The sequence below is a fragment of the Monodon monoceros genome, unplaced genomic scaffold (assembly GCF_005190385.1).
Source record: "Monodon monoceros isolate NGI ecotype Baffin Bay Population unplaced genomic scaffold, NGI_Narwhal_1 Super_Scaffold_22, whole genome shotgun sequence".
Lineage (NCBI taxonomy): Eukaryota > Metazoa > Chordata > Mammalia > Artiodactyla > Monodontidae > Monodon > Monodon monoceros.
The window spans coordinates 35,823,675-35,848,076 of NW_021703779.1; the positions used below are offsets into that span (position 1 = coordinate 35,823,675).

The 24,402-nt window shown below is 41.5% G+C and overlaps 1 protein-coding gene across 1 annotated transcript; it reads left to right on the forward strand.

Annotated features, from left to right (window-relative positions):
* Positions 1 to 4,285: 4,285 nt before the first annotated feature.
* Positions 4,286 to 23,235, forward strand: ATP6AP2 (ATPase H+ transporting accessory protein 2). The gene is made up of 9 exons (XM_029240882.1): positions 4,286 to 4,477; positions 10,435 to 10,565; positions 12,192 to 12,323; positions 17,106 to 17,201; positions 17,343 to 17,480; positions 18,397 to 18,450; positions 19,295 to 19,444; positions 20,344 to 20,463; positions 22,226 to 23,235. Exons 1-9 carry the CDS (start codon positions 4,438 to 4,440, stop codon positions 22,418 to 22,420), a joined length of 1,056 nt encoding a protein of 351 aa, XP_029096715.1. The 5' UTR covers positions 4,286 to 4,437; the 3' UTR covers positions 22,421 to 23,235.
* The last annotated feature ends 1,167 nt before the right edge of the window (positions 23,236 to 24,402 follow it).

The window sequence follows — 24,402 nt, forward strand, 5'->3', positions numbered from 1 at the left end:
TCCTCAAGATTCAAATGAGCAAACTAGATTTTAAAAACCTTTTTTATTGTAAAATATAACACACAAACGTACAACATCAATGTTCAAAATGTGGATAATAATGAAATGAACGCTAGTGTAACAACAGCCACCTAAGTCATTAAGAAATGACCAGCATCCCCAGATCTTCCTGCATGTCCCTTTTAGATGTATCCCCCTCTCTCTGCCGCCCCATAGGTAACTTCTATGACATTTTTGTGGTAATCATTTCCTGGCCTTTCTTTATACTTTGACCACCAATGCTGCATCTCTAAACAGCATACTTTCTTTTTGTGTGGTTTTGAACTTTATATAAATGGAATCATACTGTTCATTTCTTATTTCTATATAATATAATACAATATAATATAAATGTGATATATAATACATAATCTGTTATTTATATTTATTCCTTTTCATTATGATATAATATGCCATTGTATGAAACATACAATACCACAATGTATTATCTAGCCTACTGTTAATGGATATTTAAATTGCTTCCAGTTTGGGGCTATTATGAACTGTGTTGTTATGAACATTCTTGTACGTGTATTCTGGCACATGTAAGTGCATATGCCTATAGTATTTCTTCCAAGGAATGGAACTGCTGGGTCATAGGGTATGTATATCTTCAGCTTTAATAGACAAGGCAATGTTTTCAAAAATCGTTGTACCAATTTATACTCCCACCAGCATGTTATGAGAGTTTCAGTTGATTCGCATCCTTGCCTACACTTGGCATGGTCAGACTTTTAGGCTTTTGCCAATCTAGTGGCGTGTCGTGGTATCTCGTGGTTTCAAATTTGCGTTTCCCTAACTACTAATGAAGTTGAGCATCTTTTTATATAGTTGCTGGTCTTCCCTATTTCCTCTTCTGCAAAGTATCTATTCAAGTCAGTTGCCCATTTTTCTATCAGGTGGTGTCTTATTGATTTGTAGGAGTGATTTCCACTTTCTGGATATAATTGATCTTTTCCCATTTTGTGACTTGTATTTTCACTTACCTTATGGGTTTTTTTCTAATCGACTTTATTTTTTAGAACGTTTTAGATTTAAAGAAAAATTGAGAAGATACTACAGAGAGTTCCCATACACCTCACACTCAGTTTTCCCTATTATTAACAACTTACATTAGTACGGCACATTTGTCACAATTAATGAACCAATATTGATACATTATTCTTGACTAGAATCCATACTTTATTCAGATTTCCTTTTTCTGTTGCAGGATCCCATCCAAGATCCCACATTACATTTAGTTGTCATGTCTACTTAGGCTCCTCTTGGCTGTGACAGTTCCTCAGACTTGCCTTGTTTTTGATGACCCTGATAGTTTTGAGGCACACCAGTCAGATATCTTGTAGGATGTCCCTCAATTGGGAGTTGTCTGATGTTTTTCTCATGATTAGACTGGGGTTATGGATGTGGGGAGGAAGGTCACAGAGATTGAGTGCCATTCTCATCCCATCATATCAAGAGTATGTACTGTCAACATGGTTTGTCACTGTGGATGTTGACCTTGATCACCAGGCTGTAGCAGTGTTTGTCAGGTTCTCCTCTGTAAAGTTATTCTCTCCTTCTCTCTCACTTTTCCATTCTGTATATTGTGTCTTTTGAAAAGAAATCCTTAATTTTAATTTAGGAGCCCTCCACAGGGCTCCCTGATGGCTGATTTGCAGGGACCAGACCATCTCACAGTGGTCTCTCTGGGATCACTCAGAACTTACTGCTGGAATTAATAAGGGGTGGAGGGGGTAGAGTTAGGGAAGCAAACTATATTACATATTCTTTCAAATCTTCTATCTGGACCTCTCCTTTGGGAACTCAAGAACCAGGAATTTGACATTTTTGTTTTCTGGTTCTTCTCCAAGAGTCCTCCCCTCAGGGCAATGGATGGCTGGAGTCTTGGCTATTTGGCCTGGGAGGAGAGGTGTGGCAAGAGTCGGGGAGGAGGTTCTTTTAGGCTAACACATGGGTCATTACTTCAAATATTATCCTGCCACACACATATCCACCTCGAAATGCTTCAATGGAAAAGTTAACTGCACATCACCGGTTGTTTACTGAGCGCTAAAGATTGAATCAGAAGGGCTGTGTTCATAAAGCAGAACTGCTGACGATTCAGAAGGTGACCTTGAGTACGCATGCCCACCCCCAGGTTTCAATCTCTCAGTCTATGAAACAAGGAGAAAGCATCCTACAGCGTTTATCCTGCTGCATTTCAAGGCTATAAGGAGCAGCAATGCCCCTTTGAGACCTCAGATGAAAAGGGGTCTTAGGTTTAAAGGATAAGCTGTTCACCCTTAGCTCAAAAAAGGATGTTATTTCTCAAGACATAGAGTATGAAAGATTGTGAGATTTTGAGGTTTTCTTGGGGGGGGTGGGAAGAGGCAGGATTTATTTTATGTTCCAGTCTATTTATAATATTTTCAGTCTACTTCAAATTAATAGAAATAAGAATGTCCTAGAACTCTTTCAAGAACAGAAAAATTCACTCCTTTCCCTGTTTCTTAGGCTGGATGAAATTGCAGGAGTTGTGCTCCACTTTTAGCTGATTATTTAGACAAACGTTTTCAGGGCCTTTGTCTAGAACCTGTTCTACAATACATAGCAAGATGCACAAAGAATGAAATTTTAGTTGATGTGAAGAGAAATGATTCCATCGTGCTTGAAAATGAATTTTTAAAAAATGATTAAATTCCTATATTGATATCTATTTTTTTCAAGCCAGTCATTTTAGAGTTGTTTTGAACTTAGCTGCTTTAGATAGTTTTGGTAATCTAATAATTTCACATTCCTAATGAAAAAATATCCCTTCCCCCTTCAGATTTCTTTAAAATCACATTTGTGCAAATTCTCCTCCGAAAGAACGCAAATTCGAGAGTGCAAGGGTTTTCTGAAATTGAGTGAGGAAATCCAGATTCCATTCCCTAAACTGAGAGTGGCTTTGGTAAGCATAGGGGTTCTAGACAGTTCAAACCTGAGTATTTTCCTAGGATACCTGAGAAACTGCTGGGGTCACTGCTTTCAACCCACTCTCCTTTTTTTCTCCCTCTATTAATCCCAAGAAGAAAATGGAGATTGGAAACTGAGGAAATAGTAGGGCATTTCCCCCCCAACAGTTTCGTCTTGCATTTGTGCACTGAACAGTGCTCAGACACCTGTCAGTGGCTCCCCATTTCCTACCAACTGAAGCGTGGTTCTTTTATGTAACATTCAACATCCTCAATAAACATGTCCCTAATTGAAATTTTTAGCACTTTGTGCCCCTCTTCCTTGGTTAAACTAAACATTTAATGCTTAACCTGATGGGTTTTCTCCCTGTCATAGCTTAGTTTTTGCTACCTGAAAGAACCTCCCCATCTCCTATCCTTGCGTACTGAAACCACATCCATCTTTCAAGGTCATTGGCTGGGACATCGTTTTCTGACCACAGATGATACACTGTCATTTCTTGCTTCATATCATAGGTTTAATAATAATAATAATAAAACCCCATAAGATGTGAGAAGGCAGGATCCTGGTCAAATTATTATGTCTAGCCTTCGCGTAACACTGAGTGAATGGATGAAGGAAGTAATTAATGTAATTAACTCCTGGTAGATCAGAAAGTCTTAGATAGGGTTGCCAGATTTAGCAAATCAAAATGCAGGACGCCCAGTTATATTTGAATCTCAGATAAACAACGAATACTTTTTTTTAGTATAAGTATGTCCCATGGAATATTCACATGTTTATGCTAAAAAGTATTCGTTGTTTATCTGAAATTCAAACGTAACTGGGCGTCCTGTAGTTTATCTAGCACCCCTACTTGGAGTGCAGGGGTTTCCCGAAGCGCCTGGCTTCCTCCCAGCAGGTGCTCAGCATCTGTGTAATTGTCATAGCGAAACCCAAACCAGCCCTGCAGCTTCCACAGCTGCACCCGTAGCGGGGTGAGGCCACGCGACCGGGACAGACAGACACCCTGGTTGGAGACCGTCGCTCGAGACTGGCGAAAGGGCCCGCACCCGGGAGGCAGCCCCACCCTGTGGGCTCCCTGGACCCCTCGACAGGTTTCGTCATCCCCCCCAGCCCCCGACCACCCGCCCTACCCTCCATCCCGTGACCGGTCGTCACGGGCCAGGAGAGGAACTCCCCGGCTCTTGGATCGCTGCCTGCCATTGGCAGGGCCTTCCATCCATCACGTTAGGCTCCGCCCATGACGCTGACGTTTCCCGGGGTTCGTCTCTTCCGCAGGCCGCGGCGTAGCTGGCGATTGGTGGAGAAGGCTGCAGCCGTCCCAGAGGAGGCGAGGACGGGGCGGGCTTAGGGAGTCGGGGCGAGCCCGAGCTCGTCAACCACTCGTGCGGCGGTGGTCGCTGGCGTCCCGCCGGCCAGCTCCGTGTCGCCCTGTACTGCTGCGGCCGCCGCGGAACCATGGCTGTGTTCGTCGTGCTCTTGTCCTTCTTGGTGGCGGGTGAGGCCCCGGGCCGCGGGACTCGGGGGCGGCCGCGGGTGGGCGGCAGTGGGGCGGATGCCGCAGTGCGGGCAGCTGGCGATGGCCTCGGCCCAGCCGCCTCCTTCTCCGCCTTCTCTCCGGGCCGGCCTGTGGCGGCGCGGCCTGGCGGGCTTGCTGGGGCCGGGCGGGGCTGGGCTGCGTGGGGGCACCTGAGCCGGCTTCCACCCTTCGCCTCTTCGAGAAAGGCGCGTCCGCTTGTCTTGCTCCAGCCTCTTCCGGCTCGGGAGGCGCTTCGGAGGACGGGGATGCATTTGTCAGTCAACTGTTGAACTGCAGCCCTCTGCGAAGAAGTGGAGGCAGACTTCTCAGCTGCTGCTTTTCTTTGCGTTTTTCTGGTGTCTTCATTTCTAGCGGTTGTCATCAGTAATTGGTGAAATCTTCCCACTCCCCCCAGTGTTTCAGGATACGGAAGTTGGAGGTGGGGTAATTGTTTTTGTATGATTATTTCTCAAGGAGAATTTAAAGTTCCTCTCAGTAGTTTGCAATAGTTCCCAATTTTAAGGATTTGGAAACTAAGATGTGAGTCACGTTCTTAGGGTCACATGTCAAAAAATGGTAGTTTCCTCCGTGGAACCTAGGTTCCCTAGCATTCAACAAGGGGAATGCAAGTCAGCTCATAATTGGCCTCTTACCGTGCATCATGTAATTCGGTTAATTTTACACCAATCCTTAGAAGAGGATATCACCCTCGTTCTACAGAGTGGTCAAGCCTAGATAAATTACCCAAACAGCACACAAGTAGTAAGCCGCAAAGCTGGAATTGAACTCAGATCAGCTGGTTCCAAAGTGTGGGCCTTTCCCATTATACATGTCGTGGCACAGGTGTGAGAATGTGGGAATGATGGGGGCAGGGACTGGGGGCACAGTGGTGAACAAGAGGCCGAGTTGAGAACAGTTTGGAGGAATGGGTCCCTGTTCCCCAGTGTGTCGATTCAAAACCTAGACGTTAAAAATCTGTAGGACGCCTGTGCCGCTGCTCTGTGAGGTGCTGAGATGCCCCACTTTGGGAATGGTGGTTTAATTCTACATGAAGGTGCAGACCTTTGATGTTTTTGAAATCCGCAGGTTTTCTCCATCCCTGGAGGTGCCCAGTGTCGTGTGTTGGTGATGGTTACACTTACTTTAATGACCCCCAAATTTTAAGGTTGTATATTGTACCTTTCGTCTCTGGCTCTGTCATGGTCGTTCTGATCTATCTACTCAATTTCTTTGGGGGAATTTTTTATTTTAAGTTTTTAAATTCCGTTTTTGAAATTTAAAAATCTTCCTTTTGATACTGTGATTTAACTGAACATCTCGCTGAAATTCCATGTTTTAATGTTATGATTGATATTATTTTGACTCAGTGAGGTTTTGGGGTTTTTGTTAGGTTTTGGTCTGAGGCAAAATAATTGCTTCTGTATATGGTTTGAACCTGCTTTCCCAACTATAATAGTCTAGTTCATACAGATCAAGAATCTGATCCTGTCAGCTTCTGCACTGCATGGTCTTGTCAGATGAGGTTAAATTACTGTTTTCCACAATGACTAAATGTGATTTAATGGAAAACATCTTTAAGAGATCTGACTTCTCTATTTGAGAAAAATATATATAAGTCCTTTAAAATGGTGTTACCAAACCAGAGACCAGGGGAAGGGATCTAGGGTTATGAATACCAGGTCATGAGGAGTATTTGAAAAAAATTCAGATGTTTAGCTTGGAGAGAAAAGGCCAAGGGTGAACACATGGAATTTGAAGGGATGTCATGTTGAAGAGGGATTCAGTTTGGTCACTGATGCCCCAGAGGTCAAAAGTAGGACCTGTTTATTTTTTCACTTGTTGATTCCATCCCCATTCATAGATGACAGCATAGTATGGTGGGGAGTTCCCAAAGAGGGGAAGGATTCTTAACCTCTCTCTCAGACTGGGGAGGCTGGGGGAAATTTCCCTAGGCAGGGTGCCTCACAGGCAAATGTGTGAAAGGTTGGGGTGGGAAGAAAAGGCATTTTTGACAGAACAGTATGTGTAAAAGCACAGAGGTGTGAGAGCAGAAGAGCGAATAGTTTGGTGGAGCTGAAACGTATAGGGGTTAAGTTGGGGAGATCCCAAAAGGAAGGGTGGTGAAGTGCTTTGGGTGTTACATTTTGGATTTTGTTTCAAAGGCTCCGGGCATCGAGTGAAGGTGGTTGAGCTGCAGGGTGAATGTTCAGATCTGTAGTTTGAAAAGGTGCTGGGAAGGCTGGATCTGAGAGTGGCATGACAGGTCATAAGGCGGCCAGTTCTTTCAAGCCTCGGGAGGGCCTGAAGTGGGGAGGGCCTGATGAGGACCCTGGGCATGGAGGGGAAAGGGTTGTGAGATAAGAAGAACAAAAGATGGACAGAATTCATTGGTTGATTAGCTGTGGTGCTGAGGAAGGATTTAAAGATGACTAATTCGAGCAGCTGGGTGGAAGGTGGTGTCATCCTTTGATACAGAGAATGTAGGAGGCGTGTATGGAAAAATGGTGAATTCAGTTCTGAACCTGTTGAGTTTGAAGGACCCATGGGACTTAGAAGGAAATGCTCAGCTGACTGTGGGGTATGTAGGCCTAAGGCTCAAGGGAAATCTAGGCTGAATATAAAAATCTGGGAGCCATTAGTGTGTTTTTGGTGTTTGCAGTCTTAAGGAGTAGATGGACTCAGCCAGGGGGAGACTCCATTGTAGAACAGTGTAGAATAGAAAGCAGTGAGGGTCAGAAATGGAGCTGCAGATCTCCAGAGTGGAGTGTGCCCAGTGATATTGGGACGCCAGAAGAATGTACTGGACATTCCATTTGTCTCTTATTTTCTCTCTTTCTTTTTTTTTTATAGTAATGGTCAGATATTTTTGTAGACTGTCCCTCAATTTGGGCTTGTCTGCTATTTTCTCATGATTAAATTGGGAAGAATACTAAGGTGTGTCATCCTTTTAAAAAAATTTCTATTTTGTGTGTTCTGTAATATATTATGAATATATATTTTATACTACAAATGTATACTTTATAAGTAAATATATGTATATTGGGAATACTTTCAAACTTTATACTGAAAGGGTTGAAATCTCAAAAGTTTGGACGTCACTGCTTTAAAGGATGGGAAGGGGAAGAAACTGAGGAGAAAAGCAGCCAGAGGGATTGGAAGGAAAACCAGGGGCCCGGGCTTATGGAGGCCAAGGCAGGAGAGTTTCAAGGAAGGGGTTGTCAGTATCAGTTACTTTGGGAAGTTACATAAATTGAGGGCTGAAAATTGTCTTTGGGATTTGGTGAGTCATTTCAGTGGCATGGTGGGGGTCAGAAGCTGTGGGTTAGGTAGCAAACAGGAGATGAAGAAGTAGCAGAGCCAGTGATGGCTGACAACTCTTCCAGGATTTTTCGTCTGAAGGGAAGCAGAAGTAGGTGGAGGCTGGTAGGACCAAAGGAAGGGTTTTGTGGTTTGGATTTTAGAATGGGAGCACCCTACGCGTATTTTTATGCTGAAGCGAAAGAGCCAGTTGAGAGGGGAAACGGCTAGTGCAACATGTGGCTTCATTCATTCAATCAACAAGTATCTATTGAGCACCGGTGTGCCAGGCACCGTTTTCAGCCCTGGGGATATTGTGTGAACAAGACAGACTGAAACCCCTGCCCTCGTGGAGCTCTTTTGTACAGGGCCAGCTTCGTATGCTCCAAACCATATAGCCACCTAACTCGATACATCCTCTCTTCCAGAATACAGACTTAATAAACCCTGAATGAATAATTCAGTAGGTGAATGAATGAAGGTCCCTTGAAGGCTGAACCATGGGATATTTTCAACCGGAGGAGGGACATCCCTGCCAGCACCTGGAAGGAGAGGAGATAAGGATAGGGGCTTGTGCAGATAAACTTGTGATGGGGAGAGGAAGCAGGAAGCTGGAGGAATTCCTGTGCTTTCTCTTGAAGCTGGAGATGAGGTTATCTGGTGAGCCTGAGTTGGGAGTGATAAAACTGGAAGTTGAGAGAAGTTGGGAAGCCAACTTCTTAAACTTTTTAAAGGATTAGAATGTTGGGACAATGGAGAGGATTGCTGGCAAATGTAGTGCTGAGGTGGCATCCCCATTCGCTGGTCATATTCAGGTAGAGGATGGGTGACTTTCAGGTATCCCGGAGATGCCTGCGTGAAGCAGCAGTTTCTTAGTACAGGAATCCTTGTAAGGTTTTCTGAAGCTCTAGGCTGCTGAAGGACTGTTGTACAGGTGTGGAAGTGGATTCTAACTATAAAGTTGAGGCAAAATAATTTAGTAGAGGTCTGCTGGGGTCGAGTGAGTAGGGCTGCATCTCAAACAAGGCAATCTCCAGATACAGATATTGTTCTTTAAGTGTGTATGGTATTCAGAAAGTATGCCTTCCTTGCTGCCCCATTTTCCTTAGAGTTTGCAGTTAACTACTACTTCAGCGAACCAAGATGTCTGTCATTTACAAACTGCCATTCCATCCTGCTAATTTTTGTCTGCCTTCGGGTAGAGCAGTTTGGAAATTCCTGCTCTAGTGGCTGTGCTGAATGAAACTCGTAACTCTTCATGTTGTATCAGCACCATCCTGAGGCCTTTTATTTACTGTCAATACTGCAACACCAAAACATTTACTGTTGCTTCCAACGTTATTCCCATAGCCTGTAAGTGGTGCTTTCCTTAGGTCAAGAGAGTAACAGTGATACTTTGTTAAAGTCTAATTTTCCTGTGCTAGGCATGACCAAGATTTGTTTTGGACTTGGAACTAATCTTTTCATAGGAACTCGAAAGTTTCCATTAGTTACTTGTCCTTGTGTAATCTAGACATCATTGGGTTAACTCACGATGGGTGAAGAAGCAAGATACCTCATCCTTAGCCTTGGAGGGCCTATAACATAGTCCCTTGATTCTCATTCTCACCTCTTAATCCCAGGCCCCATACCCCTAGACTAGTTGACTTTATTATTACAGAATACCTTTTCTCAGCCTCTTGATATGTGCATTGGAAATACTATGTCCTGGACTTTGTTTCTAGAGTCTGAAGTATTTTACATTCTGACTGGTAACGTGGACCCCCCATTTGACGGTACTCATTTCAATAGCTTTGCCTGTGGGACATAAGGGAAGCTATGATCTATCCTAAGATATACTAACCTGCTGAAGTTTTGGCATGATATACTAGGAATTTTATGAATTTGCATTTTCAAGAGAGCATCGATGGTAGAAATATTTATTTATGGCTGTGTTGGGTCTTCGTGGCTGTGCGCGGGCTTTCTCTAATTGCGGTGAGTGGGGTCTACTCCTCGTTGTGGTGTGTGGGCGTCTCGTTGCAGTGGCTTCTCTTGTTGCGGAGCACGGGCTCTAGGCACGCAGGCTACAGCAGTTGTGGCACGTGGGCTCAGTAGTTGCGGCTCGTGGGCTCTAGAGCGCAGGCTCAGTCGCTCCGCGGCATGTGGGATCCTCCTGGACCAGGGCTTGAGCCCGTGTCCCCTGCATTGGCAGGCGGATTCCTAACCACTGAGCCATCAGGGAAGCCCTCGATGGTAGAAATAATTTACAGATTTCAAGTTTCTTTTCTTCCTTTCTGGTCTGGGCCAAGGTTTTGGTTTTGGTTCTTTAAAAATGTGGAGAAATGCTGCTGATTTCTAATTCTTGCCAAATTGCCACATGCCCCTGTTTAAGGGCCATCTGTAGGAAGGCACCTAGATCATTAGGAGAATCTTGTTTCATAGTTGTAACTTTGTTACAGCAGAATGTATGGACTTAAATTCTTACAGTGATACTTTGAAAAAGAATTTGTTGATGTTTAGGTTTTAGCATTTCGTCCAATCAAAATTTAGTATGCTAAAGTCAATGGAGAATGGGAAAGTATGTATTATATTTAATAATTTTCAATGTGGGTACAAAAGATTTATGATGGTGATCATTTATTAATCTGTTTTCCTTTCAGGTGTCTTAGGGAATGAGTTCAGTATATTAAGATCACCAGGGTCTGTTGTTTTCCGGGATGGAAATTGGCCCATACCAGGAGAGCGAATCCCAGATGTGGCTGCATTGTCCATGGGCTTCTCTGTGAAAGAAGTATGTGTATTTTTAAAAAATATTTGGAGCTGCTTGTGCAAGCATTTTTGTTGATTTCTGCTAATATGCCAGGAAAGCAACGGGCAGACATAGGTCCAGATCACAAAAGGAAAAAGCTTATTTGTAGTCAGGGAGATTTTGGATAAGTGTTCGAAGCTTGGTTATGAAAACAAATCATTATAAAAGATTAACCATGTAATCGTTTATTCATAGTAGTGACGTTCTTTGTTACACAAGAGAATGCATCTGTCCTACTATTAATAGGATGTATAATTTTATTGTGTTTTTCCAGTACACGTGATAGATTTGTGTCTTGGTTCAGGCTGCTATTACAAAGTACCATAGACTGGCTGCTTTATAAACATTTATTTCTCACAGTTCCAGGGGCTGGAAGTCTGCGATCAGGGTGCCAGCATGGTAGGGTTCTGGTGAAGGCCCTCTCTGGGTTGCAGACTGCCAACTTCTTGTCTCATACCCTCACATGGTGGAGAGAGCTGGAGAGAGCCCTCTGGGGTCCCCTCTATAAGGGCGCTCTAAGCTCATTCACGAGGATTCCATCCTCATAATGTAGTTACCTCCCTAAGGCCCCTACTCCTAATACCGTCATACTGGAGGGATTAGGATTTTGCAATACGAATTTTGAGGAGACACGTACATTCAGTCCATTGCAATTTTTTATGAATGATAAAATGTATATGCATCTTACCTGAATTTAGGAAAATAGTGTGGTCAGTAGCCATAACCTTTTGTAATAACTGTCTGCTTACATGATTGTTGCGTAGGGGGCCCAGGTCCAGTCAGTATGAGACATTTTATAAAGCTCAGGGCTGGAAGAAAGGAGATGGAGTTTCCTCTATCTTCCTGTCTCCTCCCACTTTAAACTTTGGTGCTTTTGAGGTGGTCTCTAGATATCATCAGTCACTCAAAGGAACATTCTTCCTAGGTCCTGAGTGCCCTTGAAACCAGAAGCAATGCGTGGGAGCTGCCTCTCTGCTGGGCCTTTGGGTGGAGCCCCTGCGTTCCTTGCGTGAACCTGATGGGTTGTTTACATTTAAGGATGAAATTTGTACCTAGTTCTTTACAAACTTAATTTTGACTACAAATGGCTGTCAAAGTAACCTTTAGAAATAATTATTAATAAACTACTGTGAGTTACTTTCAGCAGGAATTTTATTTATAAAGCACTTAGTCTAAAGAGAATGTTGTAATGGTAGCCTTGCTGTGTCACTGTGAAAGAAAAGTGATGCTGTAGGTAAGGGCAAAGAATGATGTGAGGAAAGAAAATGTCCATGGTTATATGGAAAAGAGAATGTTTTGTAATCTGGAATTTGAAAAGTACCTACATTTTGTTTATATGCCTGCTTTTTTCCACAGAAGGTTTGAGATGACTTATTATTAGACTTTATTGTTTCAAGTCTGTAGAAGTTTAAGAAAACGAAGAAGGTAGAAATCAGCATCCTCAATTAGGAGATTGCAACTACTGCTTTAAATAAGACATTTGCTGTCCCTGTGAGTTTTCATTGCCAGTGTCATCCCAGTACCCCGTAATTCTGCTTGTTAGATGTTATTAGGGAAATGGTTTCCTGAGTTGATAATGGGCACAGTTTCACACTTTTCAATGTGTAGGACCTTTCTTGGCCGGGACTCGCAGTGGGTAACCTATTCCACCGTCCTCGGGCTACCGTTATGGTGATGGTGAAGGGAGTGGACAAGCTTGCTCTACCCCCAGGCAGTGTCATTTCGTACCCTTTGGAAAATGTGAGTATTTATTATAAAGAATTAAAGGGATGCATTTAAAATTTTGTTTTGTCAGCTGTCATTATGGGTTGTGTTCTAAGCACTCGTGGTTTTTTAATGCACTGATAGTTTTTTTTTAATTATATGATGGTTGTAAATTTATTGAGACTTGGCTGTTTGCCATGGATGAGAATACTTTCTAAGGTAACAGGTAGAGAAATTGGCCCACTCTCAGAATAGTCAGAGGCTCAAAAAAGAGAAACCAGTTGAGGGTGTAACCTGCTGACATTTTCTAGGGCATTATTTTGTCACCTTCCCTTCAGAATTTTATCATTTTTGTGTAAGAAGGAGACTGGAGGCAGTTTTGCTGGCTCACTTATCCCTTCACTGGCCTTTCAGGCAATATGGCTGACTGAGCTGTTGTGAGAGGCCATCCTTCTACTGTAAGCATACATAAGTCACCAAACATCTTCACATGTATCACTAAACTCGAAAGCAAGCAAGGGGTACACACAGGTGCCAGATATGAATAGAGAATTCAAAAGCCACAGTGGTGAGCAGGAGCTGAAGGTGAAATTGTGTTCCCTACAGAAAGCCTGGGGCTATAAAATGCTGTCTTGTTCTTGAAAGGAGGACTATTAAAACCCCAGCTGCCCCAGGGCTACCATGAAGGAGCTGGGTTGCCACCCTTAGCTGTGGGGCCCAAAGAGCCCCCCTAAGAGAAATCGGAACTATGGGCTTGTGCTGTGCAGTCACATGCTCCAGATTCACACAATCCACCCCACACAGACACCTCCCCAGCCCAGGGCTCCTTCGGTAAAAAAGAATTGAAGAGGAGTTGAATTTACCAAACGCTTGAAGGAAAAAAATGCCATGAGAAAGTCAGCAGGTGCAACAAACAGAATTCATCCCCCTAGAGAACTACTACAGATAACAGACCAGCCTCAAAAAGAGATTTAAAAATACATACATTAAAATTGTGAAAGAGTTAAAGGAAGGGATAGAAACCAGAGGCAGTTAAAAGATATTTTTGATATGTGGTGCTTTCATTTTCACTTAAAAATATTTTGTAATTTATACTGATTTCTTTAACCCATGAGTTATTTAGAAGTGTTGTAACACATATGGGTTCTTTCAAAATAATTTTTAATTTTTCAGTTTCTAATTTCACTGCATTGTAACACTGGTCTATATGATGTTGATTTTGGTGGTGGGGGATGTTTCACACTTTTCCTGTGGTCTAGTATAGATTATCTCCAAGCACACATGACATGCTTACAAAAAATGACCATGTTCACATGTGCCTAACAAGGCAAATCTCAATGGATAATAATCAGTATCATATAAACCACCCTCTCTGAAATGATACCTTAAAAAATGCTTGGAAATGGTAGAAACAAACACAAGAACGACTCCTCAGGTTTAGAGCACACTGAGGTAGACTAAAGCCAAATCAACACCTAAATATAGTGAAATTGAAGAACTGTCAAGGACGCTAATAATCTTGCCAGAGAGAAAAGACGCTGCCATGACCAAGGAATGAGAGCAAAACGGTAGCAGATTTCTCATCATTGCCATTAGGGACCAGAAGCGCAGGAAAGGAAAAGCAGGAATTGCATAGTATGAAGCTAGGCTGAGAATATTGTTTAAGTAGTTACAATAAAATGATACAGAAATGAAAATTATAACTATTGGGAGGGTGGAGAGAGAGAGTGCTTGTAAGGGGATAGGGCTGTGGTTGGTAATGTGGGAGAGCTAGATCCTCATTTTCTATAATGGGCGATAAATACATAATGCCTAAAATTAAAAAATCAAGATGGAGTAGTATAAACATTATTTAGAGGTGGTGGTAAAAAGAAAAGGAAACAAAAGATTTGAAGGTGAGTGCTATGAATAGGTACTAAGGATGTAATTCAGTCAGCATGATGACTGTAGTTAACGCTGTGTGATACATCTGAAAGTTGTCAAGAGGGTAAATTCTAAGTTATCACAAGGAAAAAAATTTTTTTTGCTTTCTCTTTTTTTTTGTATCTATGAGATGATGGATGTTCACTAAACTTATTGCAGTAATCATTTCACAGTATATGTAAGTCAAACCATCATGTTGTATACCTTAAAACTTACACAGTGATGTATGTTAACGGTATCTCAATAAAACTGGAAAAACTAACTCGAAGTGAGGAAGAAAAAAGATGGGGGAGGAAAGGAAGTACCTCATAGAAATAGGAAGTGGATGCGCAAACTTATCTTCCATAGAAAGTCTTAGATAATTGTCTCTTTAAACCGCATGTATATATAACCCTTAAAAATTAATTTTTAAAAAGCCAACAAGAAAAGATAGCTGGAATAGACACAGTCCTAAATAATTCATTGGTTGAGGAGAAAATTATGGTGGAAGTGTTGAAATTATTTGGAACTGAATATCACAAATGTGCCATATATTTAAAAAATTGTGGGGTACAGCTAAAGTAGTAAGAAGAGGGAAAATTTATAACCCTACAGGCACATGTTAGATAATTTAAAAGATTGGAAATTAATGAGCTAAAGAAACCAGAAGAATTTCAGAGTAAATGGAAGGAAGGGAACAATAAAAATGCAAGACGTGAAAAAGATACTTTTAGTCTTCGCAAAGATTATTAAGTAGCTTGTTGTGTGATTTCTGTGAAAATCACTGTAGAAGATCTCTTTTAAAACCGTATATATGGGGGCTTCCCTGGTGGCGCAGTGGTTGAGAGTCTGCCTGCCGATGCAGGGGACACTGGTTCGTGCCCCGGTCCGGGAGGATCCCACATGCCGCGGAGCGGCTGGGCCTGTGAGCCATGGCCGCTGAGCCTGCGCTCCGCAGCGGGAGAGGCCACAGCGGTGAGAGGCCTGCGTACCGCAAAAAAGGGAAACAAAACAAAACAAAATGTATATATGGGACGTCCCTGGTCCAGTGGTTAAGACGCCGTGCTTCCACTGCAGGGGGCACAGGTTCCATCCCTGGTCAGGAAACTACGATCCCATAGGCCACACAGCACAGCCAAAAAATAAAAATAAAGTATATTAAAAATCCAATATGCCATTAAGATTTTCATTAGCCTACAATCCAAAACTAAACATTTAAAAAGAGGTCATGTTATTGCTTGACCCTGACTGACTGCTTCTAATCCTTTTAGTGGCAGTAGGTGGAAAGATGTAAAGCTCTGAGGGAAAAATCACCCCCCCCCCCCAAAAAAAAAAAAGCCTTAGAATTCCACTTAAAGCTTCTATTTGATTAGCTAGCTGTTATCATTAGATTTTCAAGTCCTGTAGATACAGAATTTCCATTTTTCCCAGGACAAACGTGTATCCTTATAATGTAGTAGAAGAAAACAGTCATGGGATTTTAAACATGACCTTTTTTCCTTTTATAGTATAGCAGTCTATATAATTTTTTCTTTTCCTTCACAGTTTGGCGCTCACCTGACTCAGTAGCTTCTCCAATTTGATTGCTAGGGACACGTACCTTTAATCTTCAACTTTCCTGCTGTGTGTGCCACCGAGGTGAAATGAGGCTGGAGAGTTTGTTACATGTTCTCGTATTCCTTCCAAAGCCCAAGGAAGTGAAGTGTGTGCTTGCAAAAGGAGGAGCGCTTGTGGCTGACTCAGGGAGCTTGTAACAGGATGCTTTTGCAAGCTGGAACTCTTCCCCTTCTTCAGTTACTCATTAACTTATTTTAAGAGAATTTGGGGAAGAGTTAATATGCATCTTGTGTAAGAGTAAAAATAGATTACACTTCACGTTTATTAATCACATTTATTTCTGCCTGGCCCACGTTAACGAGCTCCTTATATACACATGAACCTTTTAATAATAGTAAAGGGAATTACTGGGAAAAAAAAAATCACTGTACGAAATCTCCATTAAAACAAAAACATTACTACTGTACTTGCTTGTTGTAATAATATTAAGAATAAAATAAGTTTTTGAGGGGAAAATTACCATAATCTATTTAAAAAAATAATGCGGGGCAAAAACAGGTCTATGGGAATAGACGTCAGAATTTGGGTACCCCTGGGGGTGGAGGGAGTGGGGAGAGAGGCTTGTAGGGCGCTGATGTTTTGTTTTGCTCTGGTTGGCTTATATGAGCATATCCATTTGTAAATATTCCTTGAGCTTTGACTCCAAGATCTGTGCACCATATTATGTGTATGTTTCACTTTAATAATAAATTCACGGAAAAAAGTACATTTTATCACAATTAGCTATTTCGGTTTATTAATACCATGATAAATTTCACATCAGAATTCTTGTGACATACTTTATGCCTTGCCTGAGTCTTCAGTCTATCTGAAGACCAAACCCTACATCTTATAAACATTTTTAGAATTCTGAAATGAAAAATGGTCTCTTTCAATTATATTCAAGTCTTCAAATTCTTTTGACCTTCTCTTAAATGCAAGTTAATACATTATCATTATTGTAGAATATACATTCATTGTGGCACATTTTATCAATATTGAAACCAGATGTATTGCTGCTTAAAATACCTGAATGACCACCAGAAAATGGTCGTTTGTGGAAGGTAATGTTTTGTCCTTTATTTTGCACGTTTTTTTCTCATATAGGCACATTTGGAGACACAAACTCGTTGGCCCACTAGGGGGCTGTTTAATCTTCTTGTGCCCCCAAAAGGGCTCTTTGCGTTTGGATATGATTTTTTGAATTTCCATAGAAAATGCTGGTACTTTTTTTTTTAAGGCTCCTTTTTTAATACTATGTAAATGATTTTTTCTTCCCATTTTTGGTTCTGATAATAATATCTCACTATTAAATTTCAGGCAGTTCCTCTTAGTCTTGACAGCGTTGCAAATTCCATTCACTCCTTATTTTCTGAAGAAACTCCTGTAGTTTTACAGTTGGCTCCCAGTGAGGAAGTAAGTGTTTTATTTTAAATGCTTTAAAAAATAAGCTTTCTTTATTTAATGAAAATTTAAAACTAATTTTATGAAAAATGCTGACAGACCTCTATATTGGAATTAATCTGTAGAATGTAACAAAATTTTGGATTCTTGCAGAGAGTGTACATGGTGGGGAAGGCAAACTCGGTTTTTGAAGATCTCTCAGTAACACTAAGACAGCTCCGCAATCGACTATTTCAAGAAAACTCTGTTCTCAGTTCACTTCCCCTCAATTCTCTGAGTAGGAACAATGAAGTAAGTAGTACAGGTTATTGAATGAATAAATGAACATCATTAGTAATTTCCCATTTCTTATGCTCCTGACTTTACAGCAAACTTGAAATTTTAGAAAATGAAAAGTTTTGCAAGTTTATTGCTTGCTTAGATTCTTTTTTCCTTTAGTGTAATTTTTAAAAAATGAATCTCCTGAATGAATTGACTCTGTTTGTGAGCTGATCTGTAGTAATAAATAGCACTACATTCTAGCGCAAGGGTTGCCACCAATTAATCCTGACAGGCCAGAAATCACAGTAACTAGTTGGTAGAGCTGTGTGGAAGAGCTGTGTGGACCTGGTAATGTGGGAGCCATTATTCACTGCCACTTTTGATGTGTTGCCTCATTTTTTTAATTCATTCTTGACTGTACAGTGGAGGGCACCACCCTTACTTTTGACTCCTGTGTGCCAGCTTCACCACCTGTTCATGCACCCTCTTAACCACATGGCATGCCACCTTTGTGGTAGCCTCCCTTCTTCACCTACTCTGGATGACCAGGACCACCACCATCTTTTATTCTTCAAGGGATATGAGCAAAGTAGGCTATTGGCAGGACCTCGTTGCAGTGCGCCAGAATATTCTGATGCCCTGAGGGAAAACCAGTTTAGAGTTTAGATGCAGCTTTATCAAAAATAAAGCTGTTGGGCTTCCCTGGTGGTGCAGTGGTTGAGAGTCCGCCTGCCGCTGCAGGGGACGCGGGTTCGTGCCCCGGTCCGGGAAGATCCCACATGCCGCGGAGCGGCTGGGCCCGTGAGCCATGGCCGCTGAGCCTGCGCGTCCGGAGCCTGCGCTCCGCAACGGGAGAGGCCACAACAGTGAGAGGCCCGCGTACCGCAAAAAAAAAAAAATAAATAAATAAAATAAAATAATGCTCATTTCTTTCTGCTCTCTGCAGGTTGATCTGCTTTTTCTTTCTGAACTGCAAGTGCTACATGATATTTCAAGTCTGGTAAGTAGGCTTCTCTAATTTTTCAGTTCCATTTATTCTGGTTCCAGAAGACATTTCTAGAGAGTCCTTGAATGATAGTGAATGATAGTGAAACCAGTCAAAAAGTTTATGTGCCCTAGATTTATGATTCCATGAAAAGTTGAGAAATCAGCAGTGGTGTTGGGAAGTTTGAACTCATCTCATGTTAACAAATTACTTTGCATTTCTACCTTTAGGAGGGATAGTAAGTATTAATATATCTTCCAAAGAACACAGGCTTCTGACCTGTTGATTTCTTGTCAGATGTCTTAAACAGTTTGGACTAATAATGCAGTCGACCAAGGCAGGAAGGGAATATACATGCCTGTAGTGTATATATATATATATGTATATTTTTGGTGAATGACTTTTTTAAAAAAAACCCTCCTATGATGAAATAGAAAATCTTACCCGTGTGCTGTCTTCTGAAGTTGTTGCCCAAACTCTCAGTGGGGTTGGTTTGGGGAGTGTGGAAGTGTAGTGCTGGTGGTGTGGGAGGTGACGGCTCTGTGAGCACTGATGGCTTGTCTCTTCCGGGATCACTGGTCCAACCATCTGCTCTCTCATACCCTGGCCCGTACCTGAGGTTTTTTTAAACTAAGAAATTTTTAATTTTTAAAAGAGCTTTTATTATAACTGCTCCTAAAAAATGAGATTTGTGTTGGATTTGTTTTATCAGAAACTCCCATTTTAACCAGTTCTGTTTGCCACCGTTCTAGACTATTGTGGTACCCTGGGGTGTTTCTGCCTAGTTTAGTTAGGTGTAAACTCCAACTGGCTGTGTTTGACAATACTTCATCTATTTCCTTTTGTTTGTTCTCCTAAGTTGTCTCGACATAAGCATCTAGCCAAGGATCATTCTCCTGATTTATACTCACTGGAGCTGGCAGGTTTGGACGAAATTGGGAAACGTTACGGGGAAGACTCTGAACAATTTAGAGATGCTTCTAAGATCCTTGTTGATGCTCTACAAAAGGTAAACCATCAATGAATGGGGTGTGAGCAGTTAGAGCATTTGACTTTTAGGGAAAAATCTGCTTAGTGAAATACTATTGATTGAAGTCTTTTTACTCACCTTCTTTGAGGGCCCTCTAATTTCAGTGACCGAGGATGGAGTAGGTCACAGGTGTATGTTGGGATGTCTGTCTTTTGTCTTTTTTTTTGGCCTTGCCAAGCGGCTTGCAGGATCTTAGTTCCTCGACCAGGGATCGAACCCAGGCCCCGGCAGTGAAAGTGCCAAGTCCTAACCACTGGACCACCAGGGAAATCCCAGGGATGTCTCTGGTAAAATATATCTAACATAAATTTACCATTTAACCATTTCTAAGTATATACAGCTCTGTGGCACTAAGGACATGCACATTGTTGGGCAACTGTACCACCGTCCATCGCCAGAACTTTCAGCTTCCCTGAAACTCTGTCCCCGTTAATCCCTATGAAATAACCGAAGGAGAACACTTAGCACAGTACCAGACATTTAGCAGATACTAGTAAATGCTAGTTTTCTTCTGCCCTTGACGTTATTCACCTGCAGCTCTTCAGTGAGGCTTCATAGTTAAATCTCTGTAGATGTTTGCAATCAACCAGAGACAACAAAGATTTCATTTTTCCTACTTCCCTGCCCCCAACTTATACACCAGCAAATTCAGTGACTACTCCTTTCTGGAAGTAATTTTATTTTGAACGTTTATACGTTGAATCTTAACACTTTTCTGAATATTTAAACCTTTAAGACTTGCCTATTTTAAGACACAGTGTATTTCATGAGCCAGTAGGTAATTGTATTGTATTTGTTCTTGTAGTGCACAGAAGCTTTACAAAAATTTTAAATAAGTATGTGTTTTGAGATTCATAGTAACGTCAGTAACTCTTCAGTTTGCAGATGACATGTACAATCTCTACGGTGGGAATGCAGTGGTAGAGTTAGTGACTGTCAGATCGTTCGACACATCCCTTGCGAGGAAGACTAGGACTATCCTTGAGGCAAAACAAGCGGTGAGTACGTTTTTAGATTAACTCTGAAAACCCCACTAAATCCCGTATCACTCGTGGGCAGTATGAATGAGCAGTCAGTAAATCTGAAAAAATTAAAACGTAGGTTTCTTATTCACGTAGGTATGTGTTTTGCCAGTGATGCTCAGTTCTTTGGGGTTGTAATCAGATAATGCAAGACTTTGGTAGGGATGCGAGACTTTGTTAGGGATAACAGCAAACGTGTCAGAGCCCATAAGGTAATTCACATATTACAAGGAGACCTCAGAAGTTAACGTGAGGGAGTGGTGTGGCGCTCTCAACTTGTGGAGTCTGCTTTTCTCAGAGGTACATTGTCTCTGTGGTACAGTCTCCCACTTTCCGGCTACGTACACTCTCTATTAATACAATTTTTTGACCTGGATCTTGCTTTGATTTTTAAGCATTTAGGATCATAGGCAAGGGTGCCAGCCCTAGTAAAACAAGCGTGTGTGTGCACACGGCCAAGAACATTACTTACAGCTGGCTTCATCTCTCAGAGCAGGCGGCTTCCCAGTCGTTTATGGACCCTCTCCTTTGGGTCCATTCTGCAGCCCGCACTCTCCTGTTTTACCAGTCGCTGTGTGGGACTTCGAGTGAGACGCTCAAAGTAATGCGTGTGTTGAAGATAATCTAGACGTGACTGGTTTGCGATTGTCTCGGAGTGGAAGGACCTCTGTTTAAGACAGCAACCGAAATTTTCCGACTCCAGAGCTAGAAATAGTGGATAAAAAGTAAACACCCTCTTGAACGCACAGTTTACAGTTTAACTCTCAAAAAAGTAAGGGAAACTCTTAAGGAGCAACTAAAGAAAGGGAACTGGAGAACTGTGTTAGGCTGTCCTGGGAACATTTCCAGTTGGGTTACCGAGCAACTGGCTCTCTGTGGGGAGTTGGAACTGACGCCTCCCCGTGAAGCTGGGACCCTGAAAGGGCCGTGCCCGCAGTGAGAGGGCAGACTAGAAAACAGCCTGCCAGCAGGAGGAGACAGGAAGGCAGCTTGGGGGCTGTGCAGTCGGGGTATGTGCTGGGGGTGGAATGTCTCCTAGGGAATCCTTAACCACAGGGCCACCTTGATGTGGGTTTGAGGCTCAAATTTATACTATCGGCAAGTTCTAGGAAGCCCCAGGCCAAGAAACTGACACAAACCTCAGCCCCAGGCTGGTAAGACCGGTGGCTTCCAGCAGAAGCAAACGTAAAACCTCCCTGGCAGGACACACCTTCCACACCCAGCATACAAAGTATGTATCCTTAAATAATGTTTGGTTTTGCCTGTCTAGAATCATACTATATGTATTTTACTCTGAGCAAAGGCTCAGTATTGTTTTTAAGAGCCATGCAAGTTGGTAAAATGACCTGAACTACTCTATATGTTCCACTGGATGTTGGTAAAATGACCTGAACTACTCTATATGTTCCACTGGATGTGCCACAATTATCCATCCCGTTGATGGATATCCTTGCACATGTCTTGGTACACATCTACAAGTGTGTTCCCCAGGGCATGAACTGGCTGGATCACAGTATACCTACACTGTCAAGTTATCGGCGTTGCAAGCAGTTGGATATACTTCCACCAACAGTGTGCTTACCTTCTCTGTGAAGGCTCCCCCTCCTTGGTTCCTCCTAACATAAAAGGAGCTCTTATGCCACTTATTAATATAGTTTGTTAGATAAATGAATCGTAGCTAGCAAATTGGGATAATTTCCTAACTTAACATTCTTCCCTCTTGATTTCTTTATTGTAGAAGGACCCATCAAGTACCTATAACCTCGCATATAAGTATAATTTTCAATATCCAGTGGTTTTCAACATGATACTTTGGATAATGATCGCCTTGGCCTTGGCTGTGATTATCACCTCTTACAATATTTGGAACATGGATCCTGGATACGATAGCATCATTTATAGGATGACAAACCAGAAGATTCGAATGGATTGAACTTTCCTTATGCCAACTTAGAAAAGGGGTTTGGAAATGTTTTCGTTATAATAAATCTCTTAGTGTAAAGATAGTATGAAATTATAAAAAAAAAGCAGATTTGTGTTCTCTATCTTGTGTGCCTGTGATGATGCTCTTTTAGAGTGAATTATAGCTGTGTGATATAATATGCTCAAATACTATGATTGATATAACCATTTAATAATTTCATTCCATTTACTATTTGGAAACATGCACTGAAATAAATGTATATTTATTTCATATAGGACAGTTTGTGTTGGGAAAATGCACTGAATTTGAAAATGCTTAACTTACTTCCTTACATAGGACAGGTGAAAGTGATCGTTGGACAAGTGATCATTGGACTGTTGTATACTATGAACGTCTTAATGTAAATACCTCTGAAACGAGTAAAAGGTCTTTAACTTCAAGCAGCTCTAAGCTATGTATGTGCTTACATAGTCACTTAGATTTGGACTTCCATCTGATTGACAGACTATAGCTGTTTTTTAACCTCTTCTGAAAGTTTGGTGATCCGAATGGTCAGGTGTGGATATTAAAGATAGATACTACATTGATGGAAACAGGAACTAGCTTTGTGGAGTTATAGATGCTTGTAATTACACACACAAAAAAACATTTGGGGGACATCGTGGGGCATGATTTCAGTAATTTTCCCCCTTTCGTAAGTAAGTAAGTAAGTTACTCCGGTTGTTCTACAGAATGCTAAGTGGAAGTAGATGCTCCCTACTTTTCATGTGGAAGTGGACCAATGTCTATAAAGAGTGGCAAATAAAGTTAAAAATGATTCCAAATTTGTGTCATTTCAATATTAGATCTATTTTATATTGTAAAAACCTAACTGAAAAGGGTTTTAATCTAATCAAAATGTGTGATAAATTCACACTTACTTAGACTTCAGGTAGGGAAGGCTTAAATTTCCTTCCCAGGGGCAGGGCAGCACAACTCTAAAGTAACTTAGCTACATAATCCTGAAGTTTAAAAATCTAATTGGGTAAGCTATAAGAATTTAAAACTGTATCCCTTAAGCCTTTACCTACTCTACAATCAGTGAGTTGTAATATTCACCTTTTGGAACCCTACTTGGGTTTAGTATTAGCTCCAAAGAACATCAAATCATTTCTAAATAACCTGAGAAGACAGAGTCTATTTAGCTGCGTTTTCTACCACTACTGCAGGATACCGTTGACAGTTACAGTGTTAAACTTCCATAGAGTGGAGGAAATTTTTGTTTTCTTTTTGCCTCTCACTGAACTGTAAACAGTGAAGCTGATAACTCCACAGGAAAGAAAAACTAATGGCCCTAAAATCACTCAAGTGTCCTCCTCCACCACTACCCCCTGCCAGGTTTATGAGGGTGAGGGCATTTTCAGCAAACACTCTGACCCCCACGGAACCCAACAGGGCCTATGTCTGGGGAACAGGGATCTACAACGCTGCAGAGCAGTTAAAATTCATTCTTCTTTCACAAGTTTATTATATAAATATTGCCACAGGAGTTAGATCGTTATGATGAAATATGAAGTAAACCAGTGCCTTTGTAATTTAAAACTGATGAGACTAAGTTCTAGGAGAAGAAAAAAGAAAAAAAAATCAACATGACAGCACTAATCCTTACAGGGTAAATGGCATCAGCACCCTTCCATCTGTGGTAGGCAGAAAGCAATTAATTGAAATAAATGTTCTGCCAAGATTATTATACCTGTTGCTGATGATTTGCTCTTAAGTCTAATTTGTTCAGGAACATAAATCATGATGTCAAGATTTGTGTGAGAGGCAGGAAAGTCAGGCTCATGGCAGACTATTCCACTGACACTGAAAGAGAAAACCCAGTCACTTTATATCTAATCGGTGGAATATTCTAGGTTTATAAAATATCTGAGATTCTACATGTCGTAGATGCTGCTTATGGCCCAATTCTGTTAAGAATAATAGAAAATTGATTTTTTACTTTCTTTGGC